Here is a 20,761-nt window from a genome sequence, read left to right on the forward strand (position 1 = left end):
CCCAAACCCCCTCCACCTCCGGTCGCCACGCTTGGCCTCGGCCGGAATGTTTTGGTCCCATTTTGCAAGCGGCACTTGCCTCTGCCCCTCGGTGGTCTTGCTGCGTGGCTGTGCGATAGCCGTGGCTTCAGCCTTCTGCCGAGAAGTTCAGAGGATGTTGAATTCGGTTGGACCCTCGGAGGCCCCTTGGGGGCGGCTTGGTCAAACCTTGGGGTGCAGTGGGCTGTGGTGCCTTCTGGTTAGAGGCCCCGGGGCCCATGTAGGATATGTTTATTGTTCTTCCGTACCGCTATATTTCTGGCATGAGTTCTGGCATAAGAAACAACCTATAAATCACCCATGGTAAATCAAGGTTTAGTAGCCAATTTAAACTGGAGCCCTGCTGCTGTACTAATAGCAGATCAGAGCCTCGGGGCCTCCTGTCCTAGCTAGAAGCAGCCTCGGCCAGCCCCGGAAAGCTCTTTGGGAGGGCATCGTCCTCACCCGCTCAGGCCAGGCGCTTTCCAGAGAGACCTTCAGTGCAGTGGGGCCACAGCAGAGAAGGTTTAGTTTAGTTTGTTTAGTTTTATTAAATTTATACCCCGCCCTTCTCCTGAAGGACTCAGGGCGGCTTACAGCCAGTTTAAAAACAATAATACAATACAATACAAAATTTAAAAGTGATTAAAAATAAATATTTAACTAGGCCGCTTCTGCTAAAAAATTTTGTTAAAACCAATTTAAAATACCCCTAGGCCAGTCCTGCCCGCTGAAATAACCAAGTCTTGAGGGCGCGGCGGAAGGAGGGGAGATCCGGAAGGTGGAGACACCCAAAGTTTCCTCTGCAATGAATGTGTTGAGTGGGTGGATTCCAGCTGGAGCTTTCTAGAATTGGAAATAAGGACCTCTCTGAATGGCACTGAAATCCTTTTGGCCACCAGTGCAGGGTGTGCAGCAATTAACGTCCTTGGCAACCAGCGCTAGCTGAGCGAAGGGGAACGGCAGTCCGGCCCTGGAACAGTCCTACTCCGAGGCGGAAACCCTCCATAAGAGGCGACCTCACAGTAACTGTACTCATTGCAAACGGGTTCAAGGCTTAAATCAGGCTAGTTTTTCAAGGTGGTCTTAAATGCATCATTGCTAAGGAATTCATATTTTCTTACTGGGTAAAATATATTTTGAAGACATGTTTGTACACTTGAATATCCTGCAAATGCAACAGTATGTATTCATGATGCCAGTATTGCTTATGTGCAAAAAGAAGAATAAAAAAACATGTAAACAAAATCCTTAACAGAAGTTAAGGAGCTAGGATTGCAAGACATCCTGTACCGGAACTGTGTCGAGGTTTTAAGGCTGCTGAGCTGGGATCTAATTTCCATCGTGCTCCTGGCTCCAACTGGATTCCCTGAATCACGCCGTGAGTGAGGCCTGTTGGGTGCCAGGCCAGAGCTGGCAAATTCTTGTTCTTCCATTTGAAGCCACAACAAGGAGGTGACGCGCTTCTCCTGTTGGGGATGCCCGGTGAATCTGACCTAATAGGTTAACTGTTTTGTAATTTTCTTTATAGTACTGAATTGCCGATTGTGGCAGGAGGAATTATTATTTAAATAATACAGTTCTGAGCAAATAGCGACCAGGTTGATTACCTAGCTGTGCTTCATTTCTTCAGGAAGTAAAACAACACTCTTCAGTCTATGGAAACTGAAGGTTTGCTCCCTTATCCTGGCAGTCACGGGGACTGCGGGGGCAACCCCTGTGGGGGCATTCGCCTTGGGATGTTTCACCTTAAGGCTGAAGAAGTGCTCCTGAGCTGCGGTGGAGTGCTGGAAAGGGACTGTCCTGGGCCCCATATTGCCTGTTCTGCATTTTCATTAGTGGCGCAGATCAACGGTCCCCAACCTTTCCGGCTCAGCAGACCGGCAGAGGCAACGGGAAGGGGATGGGATGGGGGGGGGAGAATGACCACTTTCATAAATGCAGCTTCGTGCAGGCGTGCTTGCCCACCTCTTCTGCTGCCCGGTTCCGTTGGGGACATCTGGCATAGATGGAGGGGGACATCATCGAATTGGCAGATAACACAAAACTAGGGAAGTCTGGGCAGAGTTTACCAGTTGGCTGAAATGAACAAGAAGGGCAGGCAGAAATACAGTATCTTGCATCTGGGGGGGAGGGGGGGAGAGATAAGAGACCTGGTTTGGCAGGATAGTCCGTGTGAAAGGGTGCCCAGGAATCAAACGAGTCAGCAGCATGTGAAGATGCTCCTGCTAACAAAGCCCGGGTTCAGCTGGGGTACATTCGCAGGAGCACAGAATCCGCTCTCCTCGCTCTGGTCTCTCCTGGCCAGACCTCCTCTGGAAGGCCAGTCCCAGCCCTGGGCACCAACACGCTGGTGGGGCTTCAGAAGAGGCCAGGTAAAGGGCCCCCCGACCGGGCGCTGTGAGGAACAGCTCAAGGCCCTGGGAGGGAGGCCCTGAGCTGGCAGAAGAAGGGCAGACCGGGAGGCCACGCGGAGGCAGCCTTTGGAGACCTAAAAGCTGGGGGCTCCTTTGTGTTGAGAGCGGGGAGGGTCTCCGTTGCCCTGGGGGGGGTTAGGCCTTAGGCCACTCGGGTGACACTGCAGGTCAGATGCTAGGAAGATTTTCTTCTTGGTGGAGACTTCCAACCAGATTGCCTCTTGGGTGGGAGGTCTCCAATCTCTGTTCTCCCCCCCTCCCCCCATGGAGGTCTGCAGAGAGACCGTCTGTCCCAGACCCTGACCGATCCTGCCTGGAGCAGGAGGGGTCTGTGTGTGGGGGGTCATTTCAACTCTGTTGCTCGAGAGGGGTTTCTGCGATTTTGTGCAGCAAAAGCCAGAAGGGACCATTTCTGTCTGGGCTGGGGGCCCTGGGGGTTGGGTCTTTCCCCAAAGGGGCAATCGGAGCCCCATTTGGGGTCAGTAAGGCTCCCCTCGCCCGTTTCCTGGGCAGGAGGAATCGGGCTGCTTTCGGGGGATGGAGGGGCCTGGAAGGAGGGCCCCTCCCCACCAGCAGTTGGCGTCTGGGCCGCCTGCCGTGGCTCCCACCCTTGACTCCTTTTCATTGCTGCTTTTAGACGCCAGAAGCTGCTGCTGCTCCTCCTCCTCCTCCTCCTGTCTCTCCTCTGCCGGTTCCTGCCGAGGCTTCACTCATCCCATCTTCCATCTCTCAGGTTTTTATTCCTTTAATGCCATTTTCACACTGATCGGTGGCGGGTGCTTCGTTTGTGTGGCCACCCGCGGACGGGGCTCCTTCAGCTCAGCCCGGACGTTGCCGCCTTTCCCTCCTGCGCTAGGAGAGGGGCCCTGCGGGTGGGGGGGGAGGAGGAAAGGGTGAAGGAAGGGGGGGTTGTGTGTGGGGTCTGGTTCACCCCAAGAATCTACCGTACAGGTAGTCCTCAGCTTACGACCACAATTGAAAACCAGAATGTCTGTGGTTAAGCAAGGAGACTGTTAAGTGAGTCACGTGTGGCTGTCAGGTGAATCTGGCTTCCCCCGGTGACTTGGCTCGCCGGAAGCCGGGATGCGGCAACTGTGGTAAACACACATGCCGGTTGCCCGAATGTGGCCATGGAGTTGCCGCAACGGTTGTGATGCAAGGAACGGTTTGTAAGTCCCCTTTTTCAGTGATTTTGAACGGTCACTAAAAGGAATGGTGGTAAGTGGAGGACTGCCCGTACTTCAACTGCTGAAAGGGGCGGGGATGGAGCGGCATTAGAGAGGAGATTTGAGGACGGCCACCGGCCCTCCCTGCTTCCCGGGTAGCATTAAAACAGCTGGATCACCAGATCCCTCTGGATCACCCACGGTCCAATCCCCCTTTTATCTGGCTCTGCACGTTGGGTGACCCCAGTTGGGGTCCTCTGGAGTGAGGCGGGGCGGAAGGACGTGGGGCTGTTTGGGGCAGCTGCCTGGTTCCCTGGTTTGCGCCTGTGCCGTCGTGCTGGGAACCTTCAGTATTTGGGGGGGGGGGCAATTCTAGTCCAGTCATCCCTGTCTAGGTCCACTCTGGCCCTCCTGCCCCGCCACCCTCCTTCCTCCTCGGCCGCCCAGGAGCTCCGTCCTCACACGGGCCCCGAGTGCTCTCCAGGCTGTTATTCAGGCTGGTCCGCATTAAAACAGTTGCTTCTAAAATGCTGCTTGGGACGGTTGATTGATTGACCGGATGGAGAGCACATTTTGTTGTTGTTTCTAAGCACAGCCCAGTGTGCTGTTGATAAAAGCTGTGAACCATCTAAGATAAATTTGGGTTGCTCTTAGGCAGAGGTCGGTGGGCAGAAGGCTCACCTTGTCTAGGTCACCAGGGCTCGGCCTTCTTGGCCAGGTGGGCAGGTAGGCAGAGCCTCGGCTTTTCTTGCCCCCGTGCCAGAAAGACACCCCAGCGCAGCCTTCAGGGGCCCCACCGGGAGTGGCAGAGACGGGCCCTCCAGGTTCTCCTCTGGAAGGATGGCCCCTCTGCTCAGAGGACCTCGGTCCTCACCGGCGCCCAGAGCTGCAGGTGACGCAACGTTGGCCGAGGCAGCCGGTGCCTTGCAAGAAAGCCAGACGGTTCGGAAAGGTTTCCATGGGTAGAACAGGAGCCCCGGCTGCGCTTGTGTGGGCCATGCAAGGAGTCGTATCCCCTGGGGGGTGGGGGGCACGGGGCTCTGGCCGTCTCCCCTCTGCCTCCAGACGCAGAGCCGGCTCAGAGAAAGGCTGGGGCCTCTCTAGAGGGCTTGGGAGGAGGCTCTAGTCCAGTGGTGGGGAACCTGTGGCACAGGTGGCAGAGGCGGCACTCAGAGCCCTCTCTGTGGGCACGTGCGCCGTCGCCCCAGTCCTAGGCCTTCAGCTGGGTTTTATAAAACCTTTTCGCTTTGGGCCTCTGCCGCCGTGTACAAAAAAAAAAGGTTCAATCAGTCAATTTCAACTTCTCGCGGGAAAAAAAAAGATCTTGCAAAGTTGGAATTGATTGATTGAACTTTTTAGTCTTCCCCCCCCAGTCTGCCGTTACCACCGCAGCCACGCCCACCCAATGGGCCACACCCACCCAGCACCCGACGATGCATAAGTGGGTATTGGGTTGCAGTTTGGGCACTCGGACTCTAAAAGGTTTGCCATCGCTGCTCTAGTCCGTGGGGGAACCGGTGGGTTAGAGAAAGGAGTCGAAGGTGCAACACCATCCCCTTCCGTCCTGCTTTAATCATGCCCACCCCCCACAAAGGCAGTTTGGCCCTTGAAGAGGGGCGGAGGAACGTGGGTGTGCTCTTAGCCTTGAGAAAAGATGGGCGGGGTGTGTCCAAAAGCCTGCCTGGTTGGAGAGGGTCCTGGGGGGGGGTCTCCTTCAGGGCAGACGGCTCAGAATCATGGGGCCCAGGCAGGAAGCCAGGCAGAGTCGGATGGAGCCTTCGGCAGGGGGGAGGATGAGGGGCTTGCCTTTGCTCAAAGGAGGCTTCCTCCACGAGGATTTTGGGAAGAGCCCGCCCGGGAGTCTTGGGGGCCAGTTAGCCGCCCCTGCTGGGGCTGGAAGGGGGCTGATCTGGGGGGCAATGGCAGGAGGCCTTGTTGGGGTTGACCTGAACCTGGCTGGGTTTTCTGGCTTTCAGCCCCCAAAATAAAAGGTGAAGTTGGTGAAGCTTTGGGATGTGGCAAACTCTGAGATCTCTGAAGTTCTTTTTTATTTTACTTTGGGCAGAGATTTCGGGGGGGGGGGGCAAGGAGGGCAGTGGGACGGGGCTGCATGGCTGACCAGTCCAAGAGCTTGAGATGGAAGAGCTGCAGCAGCAGCAGCAGGGAAAGGGCCCAGGAATAAGGGGGATGTAAATTGGGGCGGGGGAGTGTCATATTTCTTTTATCTGGCTTTTCATCTTTTAATTTCCAGGCAAATCCCCCTCCAGTCGTGGTAAACACAGAAACTCCGGAGACACCAACTTACGTAAGTTTCTCTCATTGAGACTTAGAACTAGCCCTGTATTTGTATCCCACTTAATGTCTTACTCCTCTCTTAATCTGGAGTCTTCCTGTTGCTGCAAGTTTGTCCCATTTTTGGCATGTTTTGTATGTTCTTGTAGGTCAATGGCACTGATGCAGAGTATGAATATGAAGAAATTATGCTGGAAAGGGTAAATATTTGCTCTTTAGTCCATGGAGTGAGTTAATTCATTCTGCTGTAAGTTAGAATTCTGCAGCCCTGGGGGAGGAGGAAACGCATCTGCCCCCCCACCCCCACCCCCCATTTCTCCTCCTCAGTGGCTCCTGCTGGTCTTCACTGCTCAGTATGGCTCCTCCTGGGGCTCCATTCTGCTGGTTCCAGGCTCAGGTTTCCTGCCTTCCTTAACCCAGTTAATCTAGGCAGGATGGGTTTTTTGATTACCTCTTGGCACAGACTAACTGGCTGTTGACCAGCTCCTCCGGAATGGTCAGTTCAAACCGGCGTGTGGGATCTGATTGCCAAGGGAAGCCGTGCACCCCATTTCCTGGCCGGCAAATCGAAATACCCCCCCCCCCTTTTTAAGCAACATCCCCAGGGTTTTTATCAACCAAGGTTTCCAGCTTCCACAGGTTCAGCCCACCCAGCCGCGGGCTTGTGAGTTCCTGGGGAGGGAGGGATGGAGGCTCTTTCATGAGAAGGCCGGCAGCAGGTGGTTTTCCATGTTGGGGAGGCAAGGAGACAAGAGCCAGCAGGACGAGGCCGGTGTGGGTGCCAGTTTTCTTGCCAGGCGAGGGGGGCTCCTGAGCTGCGTGCTTCCCCCTCCCCGTTCTCTCCCACGGGGACAGGGCCTGCCTTCCACCCTTCCCTCAGGCCCTCCCGGACCATCCCCCTTCAGGACGGGCACTCGGCTACTCAGGCGCTCCAGCGTGGTAACCAGAGGCTGCTGTTGCAGGGCAATTCCGGACTGGGCTTCAGCATCGCAGGCGGTACTGACAACCCGCACGTGGAGGACGACTCGGGGGTGTTCATCACAAAGATTATCCCAGGAGGGGCGGCTGCCCAAGACGGGAGGCTACGGTAGGTCTCTCTTCCTCCAAGCCACTCCTGCAGCTGTGGCTTCCGGTCAGGTGTGCAAGGAGCAGCTGGGGGTGGGGGTGGCTCCACCTGCCTCAGTGGCGTCTCTCTCTGATGGGTGGTGTTCATACAGCACACTGAACCTGGTTATTGAACTGATCAGTTTTTCTGGATTTGCACAGCAATGACACTGCTGCATTCATCGAGTGTCACAGAACGATACGTCACTTGGACCGCAGACGTCAGAATCCGCTAGGCCAGGGGTAGGCCACCTTGGCTCTTTTATGACTCGTGGACTTCAACTCCCAGAATTCCTGAGCCAGCTACGGAGCTGGAGTTTTGAAGTCCACGAGTCATAAAAGGGCCAAGGTGGCCTACCCCTGCGCTAGACCAACTCGGGGGGGGGGGGGCAAAGGGTATCCAGTTTGGTTTTGAAAAAAAATCAGCAGCTCTTCTAGTCAGACTGTTCCGTGGCTTCACGGCTGTCATATAGTCAGGAAGTTCCCCGAGACCTTTTTTAGAAATGGAGTCCCTTGCTTGGCCTGCTCTCGGTTTCAGGGGAACTGCTGCAGCCTCGTTTCCCAGAGGGCTGCTGTCGCCCATCTCTCTCTCTCTCTGGCCTTCTTTGTGACCAGCTCAGCTGTGCAGGAGCCCCGGGGCTTTCGTGGTTCTGCCCGAGGAGTCCGGAAACCGCCCCAGCTGCTCTCCTCTGAGCCTGCTCCGGTTGCCCTGCCTTTCCCAGCACGAAGCCCAGAACCCCCGGCAGGCTCTCTCTGGCAGTCTGCATGCGGCTCTCCTGTGAAGGCAGCCCCATCTGGAGTCGGCCCCAGGGTGACTCTGCTCTGACCCGTTTTTCCTTTGGTTTTCGGTGTCGTTTGCATCCTTTCTGTCCCATTTCGGACAGAGCGTGAGGGAGTCCCTGATACAGCCCCCCAGAGAGGGCAGAAGAACTGACTGTCTTTGGCTAGTAGTCGCTTGCAAAAAGAAAGCAGCTACCAGCCCTTGTGTGTCTGTCTTGGGGAGGGAGGGGGGGCAGCTAGGTTTTCCAACTCAAGAAGCCGGAAATCTTCCCATTGAATATACAAAATGCTTCCTTTACAAGAGTCTGTTTTCCATTGCCCATACTGGTTCCATCCTAGGAAAAATTCTTTCTACATAACATAGTGAAACCAAATAGAATAGGAGATGGAATTCCCTTCCTTCCTCCCCCCCCCCAAGCTATGGCTAGCCCCATCCTTGCTAGCCTTCCAGACCCCCCCTCCCCGGGAGGAGGTTTTCCGGCCCCCTTGGGTATCCCCTGCAAAATGGCTGCCTTGCGCTTACGGGGTTGTCATTTGCTTGCCAGCTTTGCTTTTTTTTTAAAAAATGGTGGTTCATATTGTTTTTAAGTGTTGCCTATATGCCACCTGGGTCACACTTAGTGAGATGGGCACCTATATAAATTTGCTAAATAAATAAGAGCAGGAAATTATCAAATAACTTCTAGAAGAAAGTATGTGCAAATTAGTAATTTTTAAAATCTTTTTACCCTACTTGGAGCAATTTCTAATTAATAAATAATAGAATTCTTGCTCTCAAGCTTTTCATAAACGAAGAAAAGACAGCCAAAAGAGATAATTTGGGCACATATTTGTAATGTCTCGGAAGGGGTAGCTGTATTGTTGTAGTTTATTTCAATACTTTATTAGAAAAACCGCTTCTCGACTTCTACTTCCCAGGCCTGTTAGGCGGGAAAGGAACAGGACGGTTTACTTACCGTGCAGGGAGTGGGGGACTCCGGGATCTCGGCCCACCACCTGCCCGCCCGCCCGTGCCAGAGCCAAGAACGCCAACTTCTTTGGCCATCCAGCTGGGGACCTGCTTGAGTTAGGCCTGGTTTCATTTGGATCTACTGCTGGCTGAAAGCAGTGGAAGTAGATCCTTTGGCCGCTTTGAATAGTGGGACGGGTGCCGCATAAATTAAACAAATAACAAACCGGTGCCGCATACTTCAAGAAATGTCTCCCGGTGAAACCAGGCAGCAGGTGCAGGTGGAGCAGACCTTGAAGGTTGCTTAGCCCAGGCCTGTGGCCACAGCAAGCCCTCTGCTACGGGCCTTAGGCGGGCATTCAGCTTGGCTTATAAATTCTCACCATCTGTCACCTCCGTGGCTTGTTCGGAAATGTGCCTCCAATTTCAGGGCATCCTCAAGTTCTCCCTTGTGACTTGTTGGAGCCTCTTTGTAAGTCGAAATGCCACTCTAGAGAAACGGCAGGAAGCTCTTTCGCCTCCCCCGTTGCTTGACCGGCTTCCTCCGAGTTCTCTGGCCATTCCTGGCTGGCCTTCCCTTGGCTGGCTGCAGCCAAGCATTGCGGCCGGCTTTTGTTCTCTGCCTTCCATCTTCTTCCCCATTGATTGGGGGGGGGGGAAAGCCCCAAAGGGGAGACTGAACTAGAACTCACCATCTCTGGGTGACTGGCCCAAATTCACCCGGACAAAGGAAGCAGGCAGCCCTAGCAGAGCAGGGGAGGGAGGGAGGGAGGGAGGGAGGGCGCATGCACTGAGTCTGGGAAACCTCTCCCCTCTCCGCGCAGAGTGAATGACTGCATTTTGCGTGTGAACGAGGTGGACGTCCGCGATGTGACCCACGGCAGAGCGGTGGAGGCCTTGAAGGAGGCGGGCTCCGTGGTCCGTCTGTACGTCAAGAGGAGGAGGCAGACCACGGAAAGGGTGGTGGACATAAAACTGGTGAAGGGGCCCAAAGGTTTGTGAGCAGCCCCTGCCGGGTGATGGCCCAGCAAAGAGGGCGTTTTGCGTGGGTTCTCCCCTTCCCCGCCCTGCGTGCGAGAGGTGCCCTTTCCTGGAGGTGGTGGAGGGGCCTCCGTGAGAGGAGCCCAGGCCAGGTCCCAGCGGGCGCCTTACCAGCGAGGCACAGCTGCTGGGGTCCCACCCTGGAGTTCCCCCTGGGAAGCCTCTGGGCGGGGTCCCTTCTGTCCCAGGGGAGGGTCCTGGTTCCCTGCCAGGGGGCGGAAGGCCGTGTGTGTGTGTGGGGGGAGGGCCTCGGTGCTGACGGCCTTTGCTCTCCTGAAGCAGGTCTCGGGTTCAGCATCGCCGGGGGTGTCGGCAACCAGCACATCCCCGGGGACAACAGCATCTATGTCACCAAAATCATCGAAGGTGGGGCTGCACATAAGGACGGACGGCTCCAGATCGGAGACAAGTTGATGGCTGTGAGTTTATATTTACTTTGGCTTTTTCCACTCTTCCCTTGGGCAGTTCTACCCCCTTTTAGCTTTGCTAGGGACGCTCTGGGGCCCGTCCGACAACCTCCGAAGACTCTGAGGCTGAGGGGAAGGCTTGGAGATCGAGCTGGGCTTTTGGTTCCTCTGGGAGAAAGCTGGGAACCCCCCCACCACCCCCGCGGTGCAACGGGTGTCCTAGAGCAGGGAGGAGTCTGGAATAAGAATAGGTTTTACAGGAAAGAAAATCTGCCTTAAATCTTGCATATCTTATTGGAAGTCGCCCAGAGCCGCTTTGCAGGGGAGATAGGTGGCGTAAAAAATTAATAAATAAATAAAATAAATAAAACTAGTAAAACTAGTATTGAAACTGGGCCATACCAATTATATTCACTGAATAAGTCTGGAATTTATGAGATTGGTCGGTTGGAATACCAAGTAGAGCTGGTCAAAAGCACCCTCAGCCAGTAACCAAGGCGTCCCCAGTTCATGCCAAATCTAAAAACCCCAAATTCCATGTTTCAGCGTTCCATGTAGAGCGTGCTCCCTCCCCCCCAAGATTATTTTCCTCCTTTCGTGTTCTGTGTCCTCCCTCCCTCCTCTGTTCCTGAAGAATCCCCCCCACCCCCACCCCCGAGCCTGGCACAAGCCATTCTAGACGAGGGACGGAGCTGAGGATATCAATGCTCCGTGGTCTGTATAGTTTTCTCCAATGGTTTCATAGGATTATAGAGTTGGACGGGGTGTTTTAGGCTGTTGAGTCTAATAACCCCTTGCATTGATACATGAATCCCCACGCGGATCCCCTGGACTGCCCTTCTGATCGCTGCTTCAGATTTGATACCGTGCCCTCTACTTGAGATGAGTGCGACCAAGACAAAATAAAGTGGGATAATTACTTTCTATAGTTTGGAAATCATGCCTCTGTTTTTGCATTCTAAACCTGCATTTGCCTTTTCAGCAGCTTCATCACACGGCTCACTCACACTCAGTTCCCAGGCAACTGCTGTGCACGAACAATTTTTTCACAAGTATTGTTGCCCTAGCTACAACCTATATTTATGCATTTGATTTTGTTTGCTGGGAAACTTTGCATTTGTCTCTTACACCCATTTCTCTGCGCAAGAATCATAATCAGAATAGAGCTGGAAGGGACCTTGGAGGTCTTCTAGTCTGACCCCCTCTCAAGCAGGAGACCCTATACTATTTCAGACAAGTGACTGTCCAGTCTCTTCTTAAAAACCTCCAGTGATGGAGTACCAACAACTTCTGGTGGTAAGCTATTCCACTGGTTTATTGTCCTCACTGTTAGGAAGTTTCTCCTCAGTTCCAGGTTGCTTCTCTCTCTGATTAGTTTCCATCTGTTGCTTCTTGTCTTACCTTCTGGTGCTTTGGAAAATAAGTTGACCCCCTCTTCTTTGTAACAACCCCTCAAATACTGAAAGACTGCTATCATGTCCCCCCCTAGTGCTTCTTTTCTCTAGACTGGCCAAACCCAAATCCTGCAACCGTTCTTCATATGTTTTTGTCTCCAGGCCTTTAATTATCTTAGTTGCTCTTCTTTGCACTTTTTCCCAAAAATTTCGACATCTTTTTTGTAATGTGGTGACCAAAATTGGATGCAGGATTCCAGGTGTGGCCTTACAAAGGCCTTATGAAGCAGTACTAATACTTTAGGTGATTTTGATTCTGTGCCTCTGTTTATGCACCCAAGGATTGTATCAGCTTTTTTGGTTGCTGCTGCACACTGCTAGATTATATTTAAGTTATTGTCCACTAGGACTCCAAGGTCCCTCTCACAGTTAACTGTTTTTGAGCCAGGTTTCGCCTAATTTGTACTTGTACCTTGGTTTTTCCTGCCTAGGTGTAAAACTTTGCTTTTCTCCACATTGGAACTCATTTTGTTGGATAGGGCCCATTGTTCAAGTCTGTCAAGATCTTTTTGGATGCTGAGCTTGTCTTCTGGGGGTGTTGGCTATTCCTGCCAGTTTAGTGTCATCTGCAAATTTGACGAGTTCCCCTTGGATTCCCTCATCTAAGTCGTTTATGAAGATATTGAAGAGTCCTGGGCCTAAGACGGAACCTTGTGGTACCCCACTGCTTACTTCCCTCCATGTGGATGTAGTGCCATTAAGGACTACTCGTTGAGGGCAATTTGTCAGCCAGTTACAGATCCATCTGGTGATGATGCTGTCTCCAACCTTTTGGGCACCAGGGACCGGTTCCGTGGAGAGAGGTTTTTCTATGGACTGGAGAGTGCGTGGTTTTGTGTGCTGCCTGCATCCCACGGATGGGGCTTTGCTTGTTTATGCGGACCAGTTGCTGGCATGCCACGGCCCAGTACCAGTCCACGGACCGGGAATTGGGCACCCCTGGTCTATCCCACATTTTTCTAGCTTACCAAGAAGTAGGTTGTGGTCAACTTTGTCGAATGCCTTGCTGAAGTCTAAGTATACTATGTCCATAGCATTTCACTGCTCTACTAATTTAGTCACTTTGTCAAAGAATGAAATAAGATTGGTTTGGCATGATCTATTTTTAAGAAACCCATGCTGGCTTTTAGTTATAACTTCATTCGTTTCAAGATGTTCCCAGATCTGTTTTTTGATTATTTTTTCCAGTATCTTCCCATATATTGATATTAGGCTGATGTTAGGTCTGTAGTTTCCTGGGTCTGTTTTTTTCCTTTTTTTGAAGATGGGAACCACACCAGCTCTTTTCCAATCCTCAGATAATTCCACGGTGTTCCAGGATTTTTGAAAGATATGGTACAATGGTTCTGCCACCTCCTTCAGAAATCTGGGATGTAATCTATCAGGTCCAGTTGATTTATATTCATCAAGATCAAATAGGTGTTCTCTAATCATTTTCTTATTGTAATTTTTATTTCTAGTCTGTCTTTTATTGTTAGGTTTTTGGTAGGTTGGGCTATAGTTTCTTTTTGCGTGAAGATTGATGTAAAGAATGAATTAAGCAGCTCTGCTTTCTTTCTGCTGCCTGTTACTTCCTTGCCATCTTCTCTCTTAAGTGGACCTACTGTTTCCTTGACTTTTTTCTTGTTATTTATATGTTGAAAGAAACTTTTTTTTATTATCTTTGACTTTTGTTGCAAGTCTTAATTCATTCTGACTCTTCACATTCCTGACTTCATCTTTGCAGATTCGGGGTATCTGCTGATATTCTGCCTTGGTTATGTGTCCCTCTTTCCATTTTTCGTAATTGTTCTTTTTGTCTTTCGGTTTATCAGAGAGATCTTTGTGTAGCCATATTGGTTTCTTCTTGGATTTCTTGTGTTTCTTTTCAGTGGTATTGTGCTGGACTGGGCTTTTATGATCATATTTTTCAGAGTTTCCCATGCTTCTTGAGTTGTTTTCCCCTTTAGGATTTTTATCTATGGAATTTTTCTTAGGCTCTCTCTGAGTTTGTTAAAACTCTTTTGAAGTTTAAGACACTGGTTAGATTATATTCTATTGCTTGTGTTTGCGTTATATTGAAAATTGCCCAAGGTTCTGGCAATTTCAACTCCATCATTTCTCGATTAGTAAGAATTGGGTCTAATATAGCTTTTCCTCTAGTTCACTTTTGGATGACAAAGTTGTCAGTTAGGTTAGTTAGGAATCTGTTTGATCTCCCACTTGCTGCGGAGTTTGTCTCCCAGTTGATATCAGGGTAGTTAAAGTCTCCCATTACTACTGTGGTATGTTTCCTACAAAGATTTTTTTAATTGATTAGCAAAGATGGGTAGACTCTTGAAATCCCCTCCGCTCTAATCTCCTTGCTCTGCTGAGGGGGGAGAGGGAGGAGGGTCTGGGACAAGTCACGTGGCCAGTTCGCCACGGGACAACAGTCAAAGGAGGAACAAAATGAAATGTGAATGACAAAAATTAAAACAGTTTTTTAAAATATATTTTAAATCATTAAATTGAATTGTTGAATTGTCCTGTGGGTGAGTTGTCCCGTGGCGGGTTGGCTGTGGCAAGTTGTCCCGTGGAGAATTGACCATGATAAGATGACTGCCGGGAATTGGCTGTGGCGAGTTGTCTCATTCCAGAGGGAGAAGAAGAGTCGGGGCAGAGGAGAAAGGGCCTACTGAAATTGCTTGCTTCTCCCTCCCCACCCGCAGAGTAGAGAGACTGAAGGGAGTTAAGCTGCTTGCGTAGTCTGCTTCCCCCCCCCCCCCGCTGGTGCAGTTTTTGCATCACGCTTTGCTGCATACAAGGCAGCAAGACACCAATTCCAAAGGGCAGAGGAGAGTCTTTAGGAGGCAAACAAAAGCTGAATGTGTGAAACTGAATAGTCTTGTGTCTCCAACTGTGTCTCCCTGTGTGTAATTTTTTTTATAAAGAATTTTGATTGTAATAGTAAAATTTAATACAAACTAAATTTAAAAGAGAATAGAGACAAGGAGTAAAAAGTGCAAGGAAGAAGAAAAAAAAGAATATAATAAAAAATTATGTGAAGAAGCAATTTCATCGCAAGAAGTATAAGTAAATTTAGTAACTCTTCACCTTTAAATTTACAAATATTTATCTCCTCATCCCATATCCCATTTCTTCTCTATAAGCAAATCCATAAAACATTTTTTCAGTCTTGATGTCAACAGAAAGTGTATAAAGATAGCAAGAGGTAGTAACGTATGTTGTTTTAACTTTGATCAAATAAACCAATTTTATATTACTTCGTTTTATTGCCTTCCTTGAAATATAGTCATAGGATTTGATTTCATTTCACTTTGTGGTCCCATTACGCACACTTTTTTTCAAGACTTTAATAAGTCTCTCCTGTAAATCCAATAGGAAAAAAAATGATCTAGGTCACTCTCTTGGTTTGTCTGACCGGCTGTGAGTTCGATCCTAGGTAGTGGCATATATTTCTCTCTCTGGTGCAAAGAAGGTGTCAGGAAGGGCATCCAGACAGTAAACTCTCAGCTCCATTCAGTTGCCTTGAATTCCACCCTGATGCAAGGGATTACGAGGTCGTTAAAACCTTTCTTGGTTTGTCATTTGTTTTCCTCTTTTAAATTTTGAAGCATCAGCCAGTTTCTTTTGTAGGCCCAGTGAAATATCCTTTTCTAAATCATTCTCTTGGTCTCTCAGTTATAAATCCACTTTTTTCTTGTCAGATAAAACTTGTTCTATTGTTGAGATTTCTTCAATAACTTCTTTTGGGCATAATCTATTCAGAGAAATGGACATCATTACTGACATTGTTGATATGGTGGCTATTTCTGATTCCATCCTTCAAAAGTCTCCTTCTGTATTTTTATTGTCATAATGTTTTGCATCAGTCATAGCAGCAATCTGGAGACTTCCTGGGCAAAATCCCAACTTCTGTCTGCGCCAATGTCTCGTGATACAGAACAACACTGGTGACTCTCAGGGAAGGTCTGTTTTTGTTCCAGGGCTAATTTCGTTTTGCATTTTCCCTCCTCCAGGTGAACAGTGTTTGCTTAGAAGAAGTGACCCACGAAGAAGCAGTGGCTGCTTTAAAGAACACGTCTGATTTTGTCTACCTGAAACTTGCAAAGCCCACCAGCATGTTCATAAATGATGCTTACGTACCTCCTGAGATGACTGGCTGTAAGTCTGAATTTGGGATGGCTGTTCTTTATTAGAAAAGAATTAACGAAAAGCATCTTTTCTCTCCTTTTCCTTTGCTGACCTTTTGTTATATGTGCCAACAATTTTCGTGTAAAAATAAATAGCATTTTTATTTCTGTTGCCCCAGTGTCTAGCAGAACCATACATAATGTTGCTAAGATACAGTAACTGAAGAGAGAGGGGGGGGGGAAAAGATCTTTGCATGGGTTTTTGAGCCAAAGGATGGCAAACGGAGGGAGAAACTGAGACTGGCCACTTTGGGCCAACCTGTGGGAAAATGCCGGAAGGGAAGAAGAGCCTTTCCACAAAGGGTGGGAGACATCTAACACTTCACTCTCAAAATAGCGTCATTATGATTTTTAACCCCGAAATTTTCTGAGAGAGTTAAATAATTTGTTTGCTTAACATAATTCAAAACTTTCCCCATTCCTAAGGGCTCTGAGTGATCAACAATAAAGAACAAAAAGTTACATAACAAAAATGAGTGCAGGGGCCACGTTCAGCTTAGGGCAAAGGCATGGAAATAAGATTTTTGGCTTGCTTGCAGAACGCATGTAGGGTATCGCTGCCGGGAGAGGCCTCCAAAGGGTGGGGCCACACACCCCCATGAGGGGTGCACAAAGGGAACCCCGAGGGGGGGCCTCTCTATAAACACAGACAAGGGGCTCCAGTTCTGACGGGTTTGTTCCAGCTGTGCGTCTGTTCTGTGTGAGGCCTTCGAGGTCACACTCAGGACTTTGAATTGCGCCTGGATGCCAGTAGGCAGCCTTTACAGTATGGGCAGTCCTCACTTACTGACTGCTCATTCAGTGACTGTTTGAAGTTACAACAGTGCTAAATAAGCATATTTATGGCCAATCATCCTTGAAGTTGTGGCTTTTGCAGCCTCCCTGCAGTCACATCATAGCAATTTGGGGGCCTGGCAACCAGGGGGCCTTTACAAGAGTCACAATCCTGCCGCTCTTGTGATTAAGATTTGTGACCTTCACCGCCGCTTTCAGACAACCAAGTCAGTGAAGAGGCTGTCAGGAAGTTGCAAGTCGCAATCACACGACCATGAGTAGTTCATTAAAAGACCGCAGCTGCCACTGCCATCGTAAGTTGGGCGCTGTTGCATGATTTTTCCATTTACAACCACTTTGCTTAATGAGAGTTGCCAGTTCTAGTCGCAGTTGGAAAGTGAGGACTACCTGGAACTTTAAAATTGGTGTTGTCTACTGATGAGATTGTGCCAGCTGTAATTTTGGGGTCATTCTCAAAGGCAGCCCCAGGTAAAGCTCATTATCATTAATTTGAGTGGTGGTCAAGACGTGAATTAACATTGCCAGGGCATCCTGGGTTGACCTACCAGAGTAACACCTGGCACACCAGCCGAAACTGCCCGCCTACTGCTTGAGCAGGAGCCAAGAACCCAGCACATCTGAACCCACAAAGCGTCTCCTTTGTGGGGAGCAGGGCCCAATGCAGGGTGACTGCTACTGGGGTCAAGGTTCTGGCTGATGAGCCCAACAAAGTAAGCACACCTGAGACCTTCCAATCCCTAATGCAAAGCTTTATTGAGCACAGCATACCGGCACTAATGAGTAGAAAACCAGCTCTGGCAATTTGGCGCCAGAAAGATAATTAAAAGAGTACCTCTGATGGTTCAAGGCATAACGTCCAATTATTCTTCGGGCAGTTGGTACGAGAAAAGGGTCTCTACTTGCCATAATTCCTGCACCCTTGCTTCCCATGCAGATAGAAATCCCCTGTGCATCCCATGCTTTCCCCTCCCCCCTCGTAACTGTTGGCAAGCTAGGAGCGGCATGGCTGTCCTAGCGCAAGCAACCTTCGTAGCTTGATCACTGGAACCGAAGGAGCCTCACTGAGCCTCGTTGCTCTGCTCTCCTCTCCACCACCCAGTCTGAGCGCTTGGAGGGAGCAGCCCATCCTCTGACTGCTTTGATCAGCTTCAGGTGTCTCCCAAGGCTGACGTTCCACTGGTTCAGCTTCAGCGGCTTCTCTGAACCCAGAGCCCTCTGAGTGCTGGACCTGGCTTCACTTTATCTGTGGCCTCCGTATCCTCGCTCAGCCAGAGTTTCATTCCTAGGTCATTTGACAGTCCAATTACTTCCCCTGGGTGTTTTTTCTCCCTCCCCCATCCATGAGCCCCTTGCCTCCGTGGCCTGGTCCTGAGAGCATCCTCTGAAAGAGTTTCATCCTTTTGAGTTAGATGCTGTCCAGCACTTGTTAACTTTCTCCTGGGGGGTCTCTTTAAAAAGTGCTCTGCCCCCATTTTGAGATTCTTCACCAGGATCTGCCTCACCTGCAGGTTCTGCTTGTTTTCCAAAGTTTCCCATGCCAAACAAATGAAGATATCACTGTTGGGGGTGGGGTGGGGGGAGGAGCTTGATTTCTGCAGAGGGCAAATAACACTGTGTGTAGATGAGTGTTTTCTTGTCGAGCAGTGCAGTGGCTTTTAGGATTCAGTGGTCAGCGCCTTCCTGAGCCTTGAGATCTGTTGCCATACCTGGCCCCAAGGAGGGGACCCACTCCTAGTCCCAGCAGGGTCTGTGCTCGGCACTCGGCTCCCAGTATTGGGTCAGGCGGCCAGTGCAGGGCGTCCTTCATGGCCGCCTCAGTGCCGAAGGCGAAAGGGCCAAGGAATGGCGGCCGAGTGGGGCTGGGGGAGGGAAACAGCTCTCTCCTCTTTCATTCGGCCCCCCGACCCCTCCCTCTGTGCGTGAGCCCGTCCTTTGATTCAGGCGGCAGCAGGGGGGCCTGGGGACATGCCCCGACGTTAAGGGAGACACGGCAAGTCAGAACTCACCCGTCTGGGCGCTTCGCAGTGGCTCCTCATTGGGTTGGAGGGGGGGTCCCCACAAGGTTCGTTCTTGGGCCCTCCCGTTTTCAGCCGTGACTGTCCTGGAGGGAGAAGCAGAGCCGAGATGGCGGCTGTTTTCCTTCGGCCCAAATGGCGTAGAGGTGCTGGGCAGGTGAACGAGCGGCCTCTGCCAACTCGGCCCCAGGCAGCAGAGGGCACCTTCTTCTGACTGACCTGCCTCTTTCTTCTTCCTCCCCCTCCCCCTCAGCTTACTCTCAGCCTGCGGAGAACCACGTCACCCCGTCAGGCTACCTGGGCCAGCCTTTGCCACCAGCCTCCCCGGAGAGATACTCACCTGCTCCTAAGGCAGTGCTGGGAGAAGACAAGACCCCCAGGTAGGAAGCTGCGTCTCTGCCTTTGCAGCGACCGAGGCAACGTGTCACCGGGTGGGGCTGAGCGCTGGGGGGGAGATGGGGGGATGGGGGGGAAGTGGACCAGCTCCTGGAAGAGAAGAGCCGGCAGAGCAGCCCACCCCAAAGGGGCCGAGGGGCACCTGGTTGAGAGCGGCTGTCAGTGCACCGAGGAAAGGCTCTCAACCAGGGCCGCTCACCCCTCCCAAGAACTACCTGTCCTGCTGATGGACGACAGGTAGTCCCTGACTTACGACCGTAATTGCCCAGCAGGGATGCTTCACGGCTGGCACAGCCCGTCCAGCTGTCACAGAATCTGCCTTCCCCCACAGCCACATGACTGCATTCCCCACGTTTGACAGCTGGCTCACATGTACAACTTGTTGCGGTGTGGTGTGGACGTGTGCGATTTGCAACATTTTTTGCCAGTTTCCAGAGAATGGATTCAGTTTTAGGATTTGTCTAAGTGTTGCGTGATTCGGACTTAAAACTATGTGATTCGTTTAATGACTGCCACCAAATAGTCATAAATCACATCTGGTCACATGGGTGCCCTGACTTAACGACTGTCACGATTTAACAGCTGAAACATTGGCCCCCAGCGTGGCCACCAGTCGAGAACTACCCGTAATAAAGTATAGCTCCGGTGGGGACTTTTTTTTCCTCCCTCCCTCACGGCCCCCACGGCTCCTCCTCCTCCTCCTCCTCCTCAACTGCGGTCCTTGCGGGAGAAAAGGATGCCCGGAGGCACCTCCCGCAAATGGTGTGGGCGGCAGGAGCGGCGTTTGTGCTGGGCATCCTGGCAGCTTCTTCCAAGGTTGGCTGTAGAACATCTGCCCCCCCCACCGTTGACCCCTTCGGCTTTGAGGGAAGAAGAACAATGGGGGGGGAGGCTGACCAGCGAGGGCCTTGGGGCCAGTGGCTGGAGTGGGAAGGGAGATCCAGGATCAGCAGCCCGGAGGGGAGAGCTGGGCGCAGTTGTCCGCAGTTGGACAGGGGTCGAACGGGTCTAGTCGAATCGGATGAGGAGGAGCACAGATTGGATTCGAGGGATAACCTGGAAACGACCCAGAAAAGGCCTCCTTGCCGGGATACCTGCCATAGGAGCCGTGTGGCGTGTGATGGATCCAGCCAAAGGACACACTTTCTGCTCGTGGGGTTTCGTTGTGAGAGTCTCGTTCATACGTTCTCTTTATGCCTTAGAAATATATATTCTGTTAGGCTAAATATTTCTCAGGAGAATCTTGCTAGCACCAAATTGTGGATGACTTCTCTTAGTGGAAACTCCTCTTCTTGGGTCCCTTCTAGGATATTCTAGAATAGTCATATAACGCAACTTAGTGGGTTGGCATCAAAATGAAACGCAGGTGGTCCTCGCTTACTGTCAAGCACAAGCCCCAGAGAGGACGCAGTGAGAGCCACTCGAGTTCAGATCTTGTTTACGCTTTGTGGACAGAACTTGGCTGTAACCTCCTGATCGAACCGATCTACCCTGGGAGATTCTAGGCTGGGATTACCCTAAACCTCTTCCTCCCTCCCCCGTCCAGGCCGGGACCAGGCAGCCTCTCGGCTTGGGCCCCTCGGTGGAAGGGGCTGCCTCCTCCCCACTCCTCCTCCTCCAGCTGCACTTTCCATCACACTTACAAGGGATAATAACTGGGCCTGGGAGCTCCGTCCCTAAGTGGCCCTGGTCGTAAGGAGCGAGGTCGCAGGGCTGTGCCGACTTACAAAGGCAGTTGTGGCAGTTCCAGGT

The 20,761-nt window shown here is 51.1% G+C and overlaps 1 protein-coding gene across 10 annotated transcripts in view; it reads left to right on the forward strand.

Moving 5' to 3' along the window:
• Positions 1-20,761, forward strand: part of DLG1 (discs large MAGUK scaffold protein 1) — a 57,150-nt gene that overhangs the window by 15,013 nt on the left and 21,376 nt on the right. For 4 of the 10 annotated variants that reach the window (XM_029284993.1, XM_015820720.1, XM_015820721.1 and 1 more), the window contains 7 exons: positions 5,853-5,906; positions 6,043-6,093; positions 6,856-6,980; positions 9,551-9,720; positions 10,050-10,186; positions 15,630-15,774; positions 18,867-18,993. In XM_029284993.1, coding sequence (XP_029140826.1) covers positions 5,853-5,906; positions 6,043-6,093; positions 6,856-6,980; positions 9,551-9,720; positions 10,050-10,186; positions 15,630-15,774; positions 18,867-18,993 — 809 coding nt within the window. Of the gene's footprint in view, positions 1-3,072; positions 3,169-5,852; positions 5,907-6,042; positions 6,094-6,855; positions 6,981-9,550; positions 9,721-10,049; positions 10,187-15,629; positions 15,775-18,866; positions 18,994-20,761 lie in introns of all 10 variants that reach the window. The other 6 variants (XM_015820718.1, XM_029284992.1, XM_015820719.1 and 3 more) reach the window with 2 other exon arrangements.

The sequence above is a fragment of the Protobothrops mucrosquamatus genome, unplaced genomic scaffold, assembly GCF_001527695.2.
Source record: "Protobothrops mucrosquamatus isolate PMUCROS unplaced genomic scaffold, P.Mucros_1.0 scaffold1167, whole genome shotgun sequence".
In the NCBI taxonomy this organism is placed as follows: Eukaryota; Metazoa; Chordata; class Lepidosauria; order Squamata; family Viperidae; genus Protobothrops; species Protobothrops mucrosquamatus.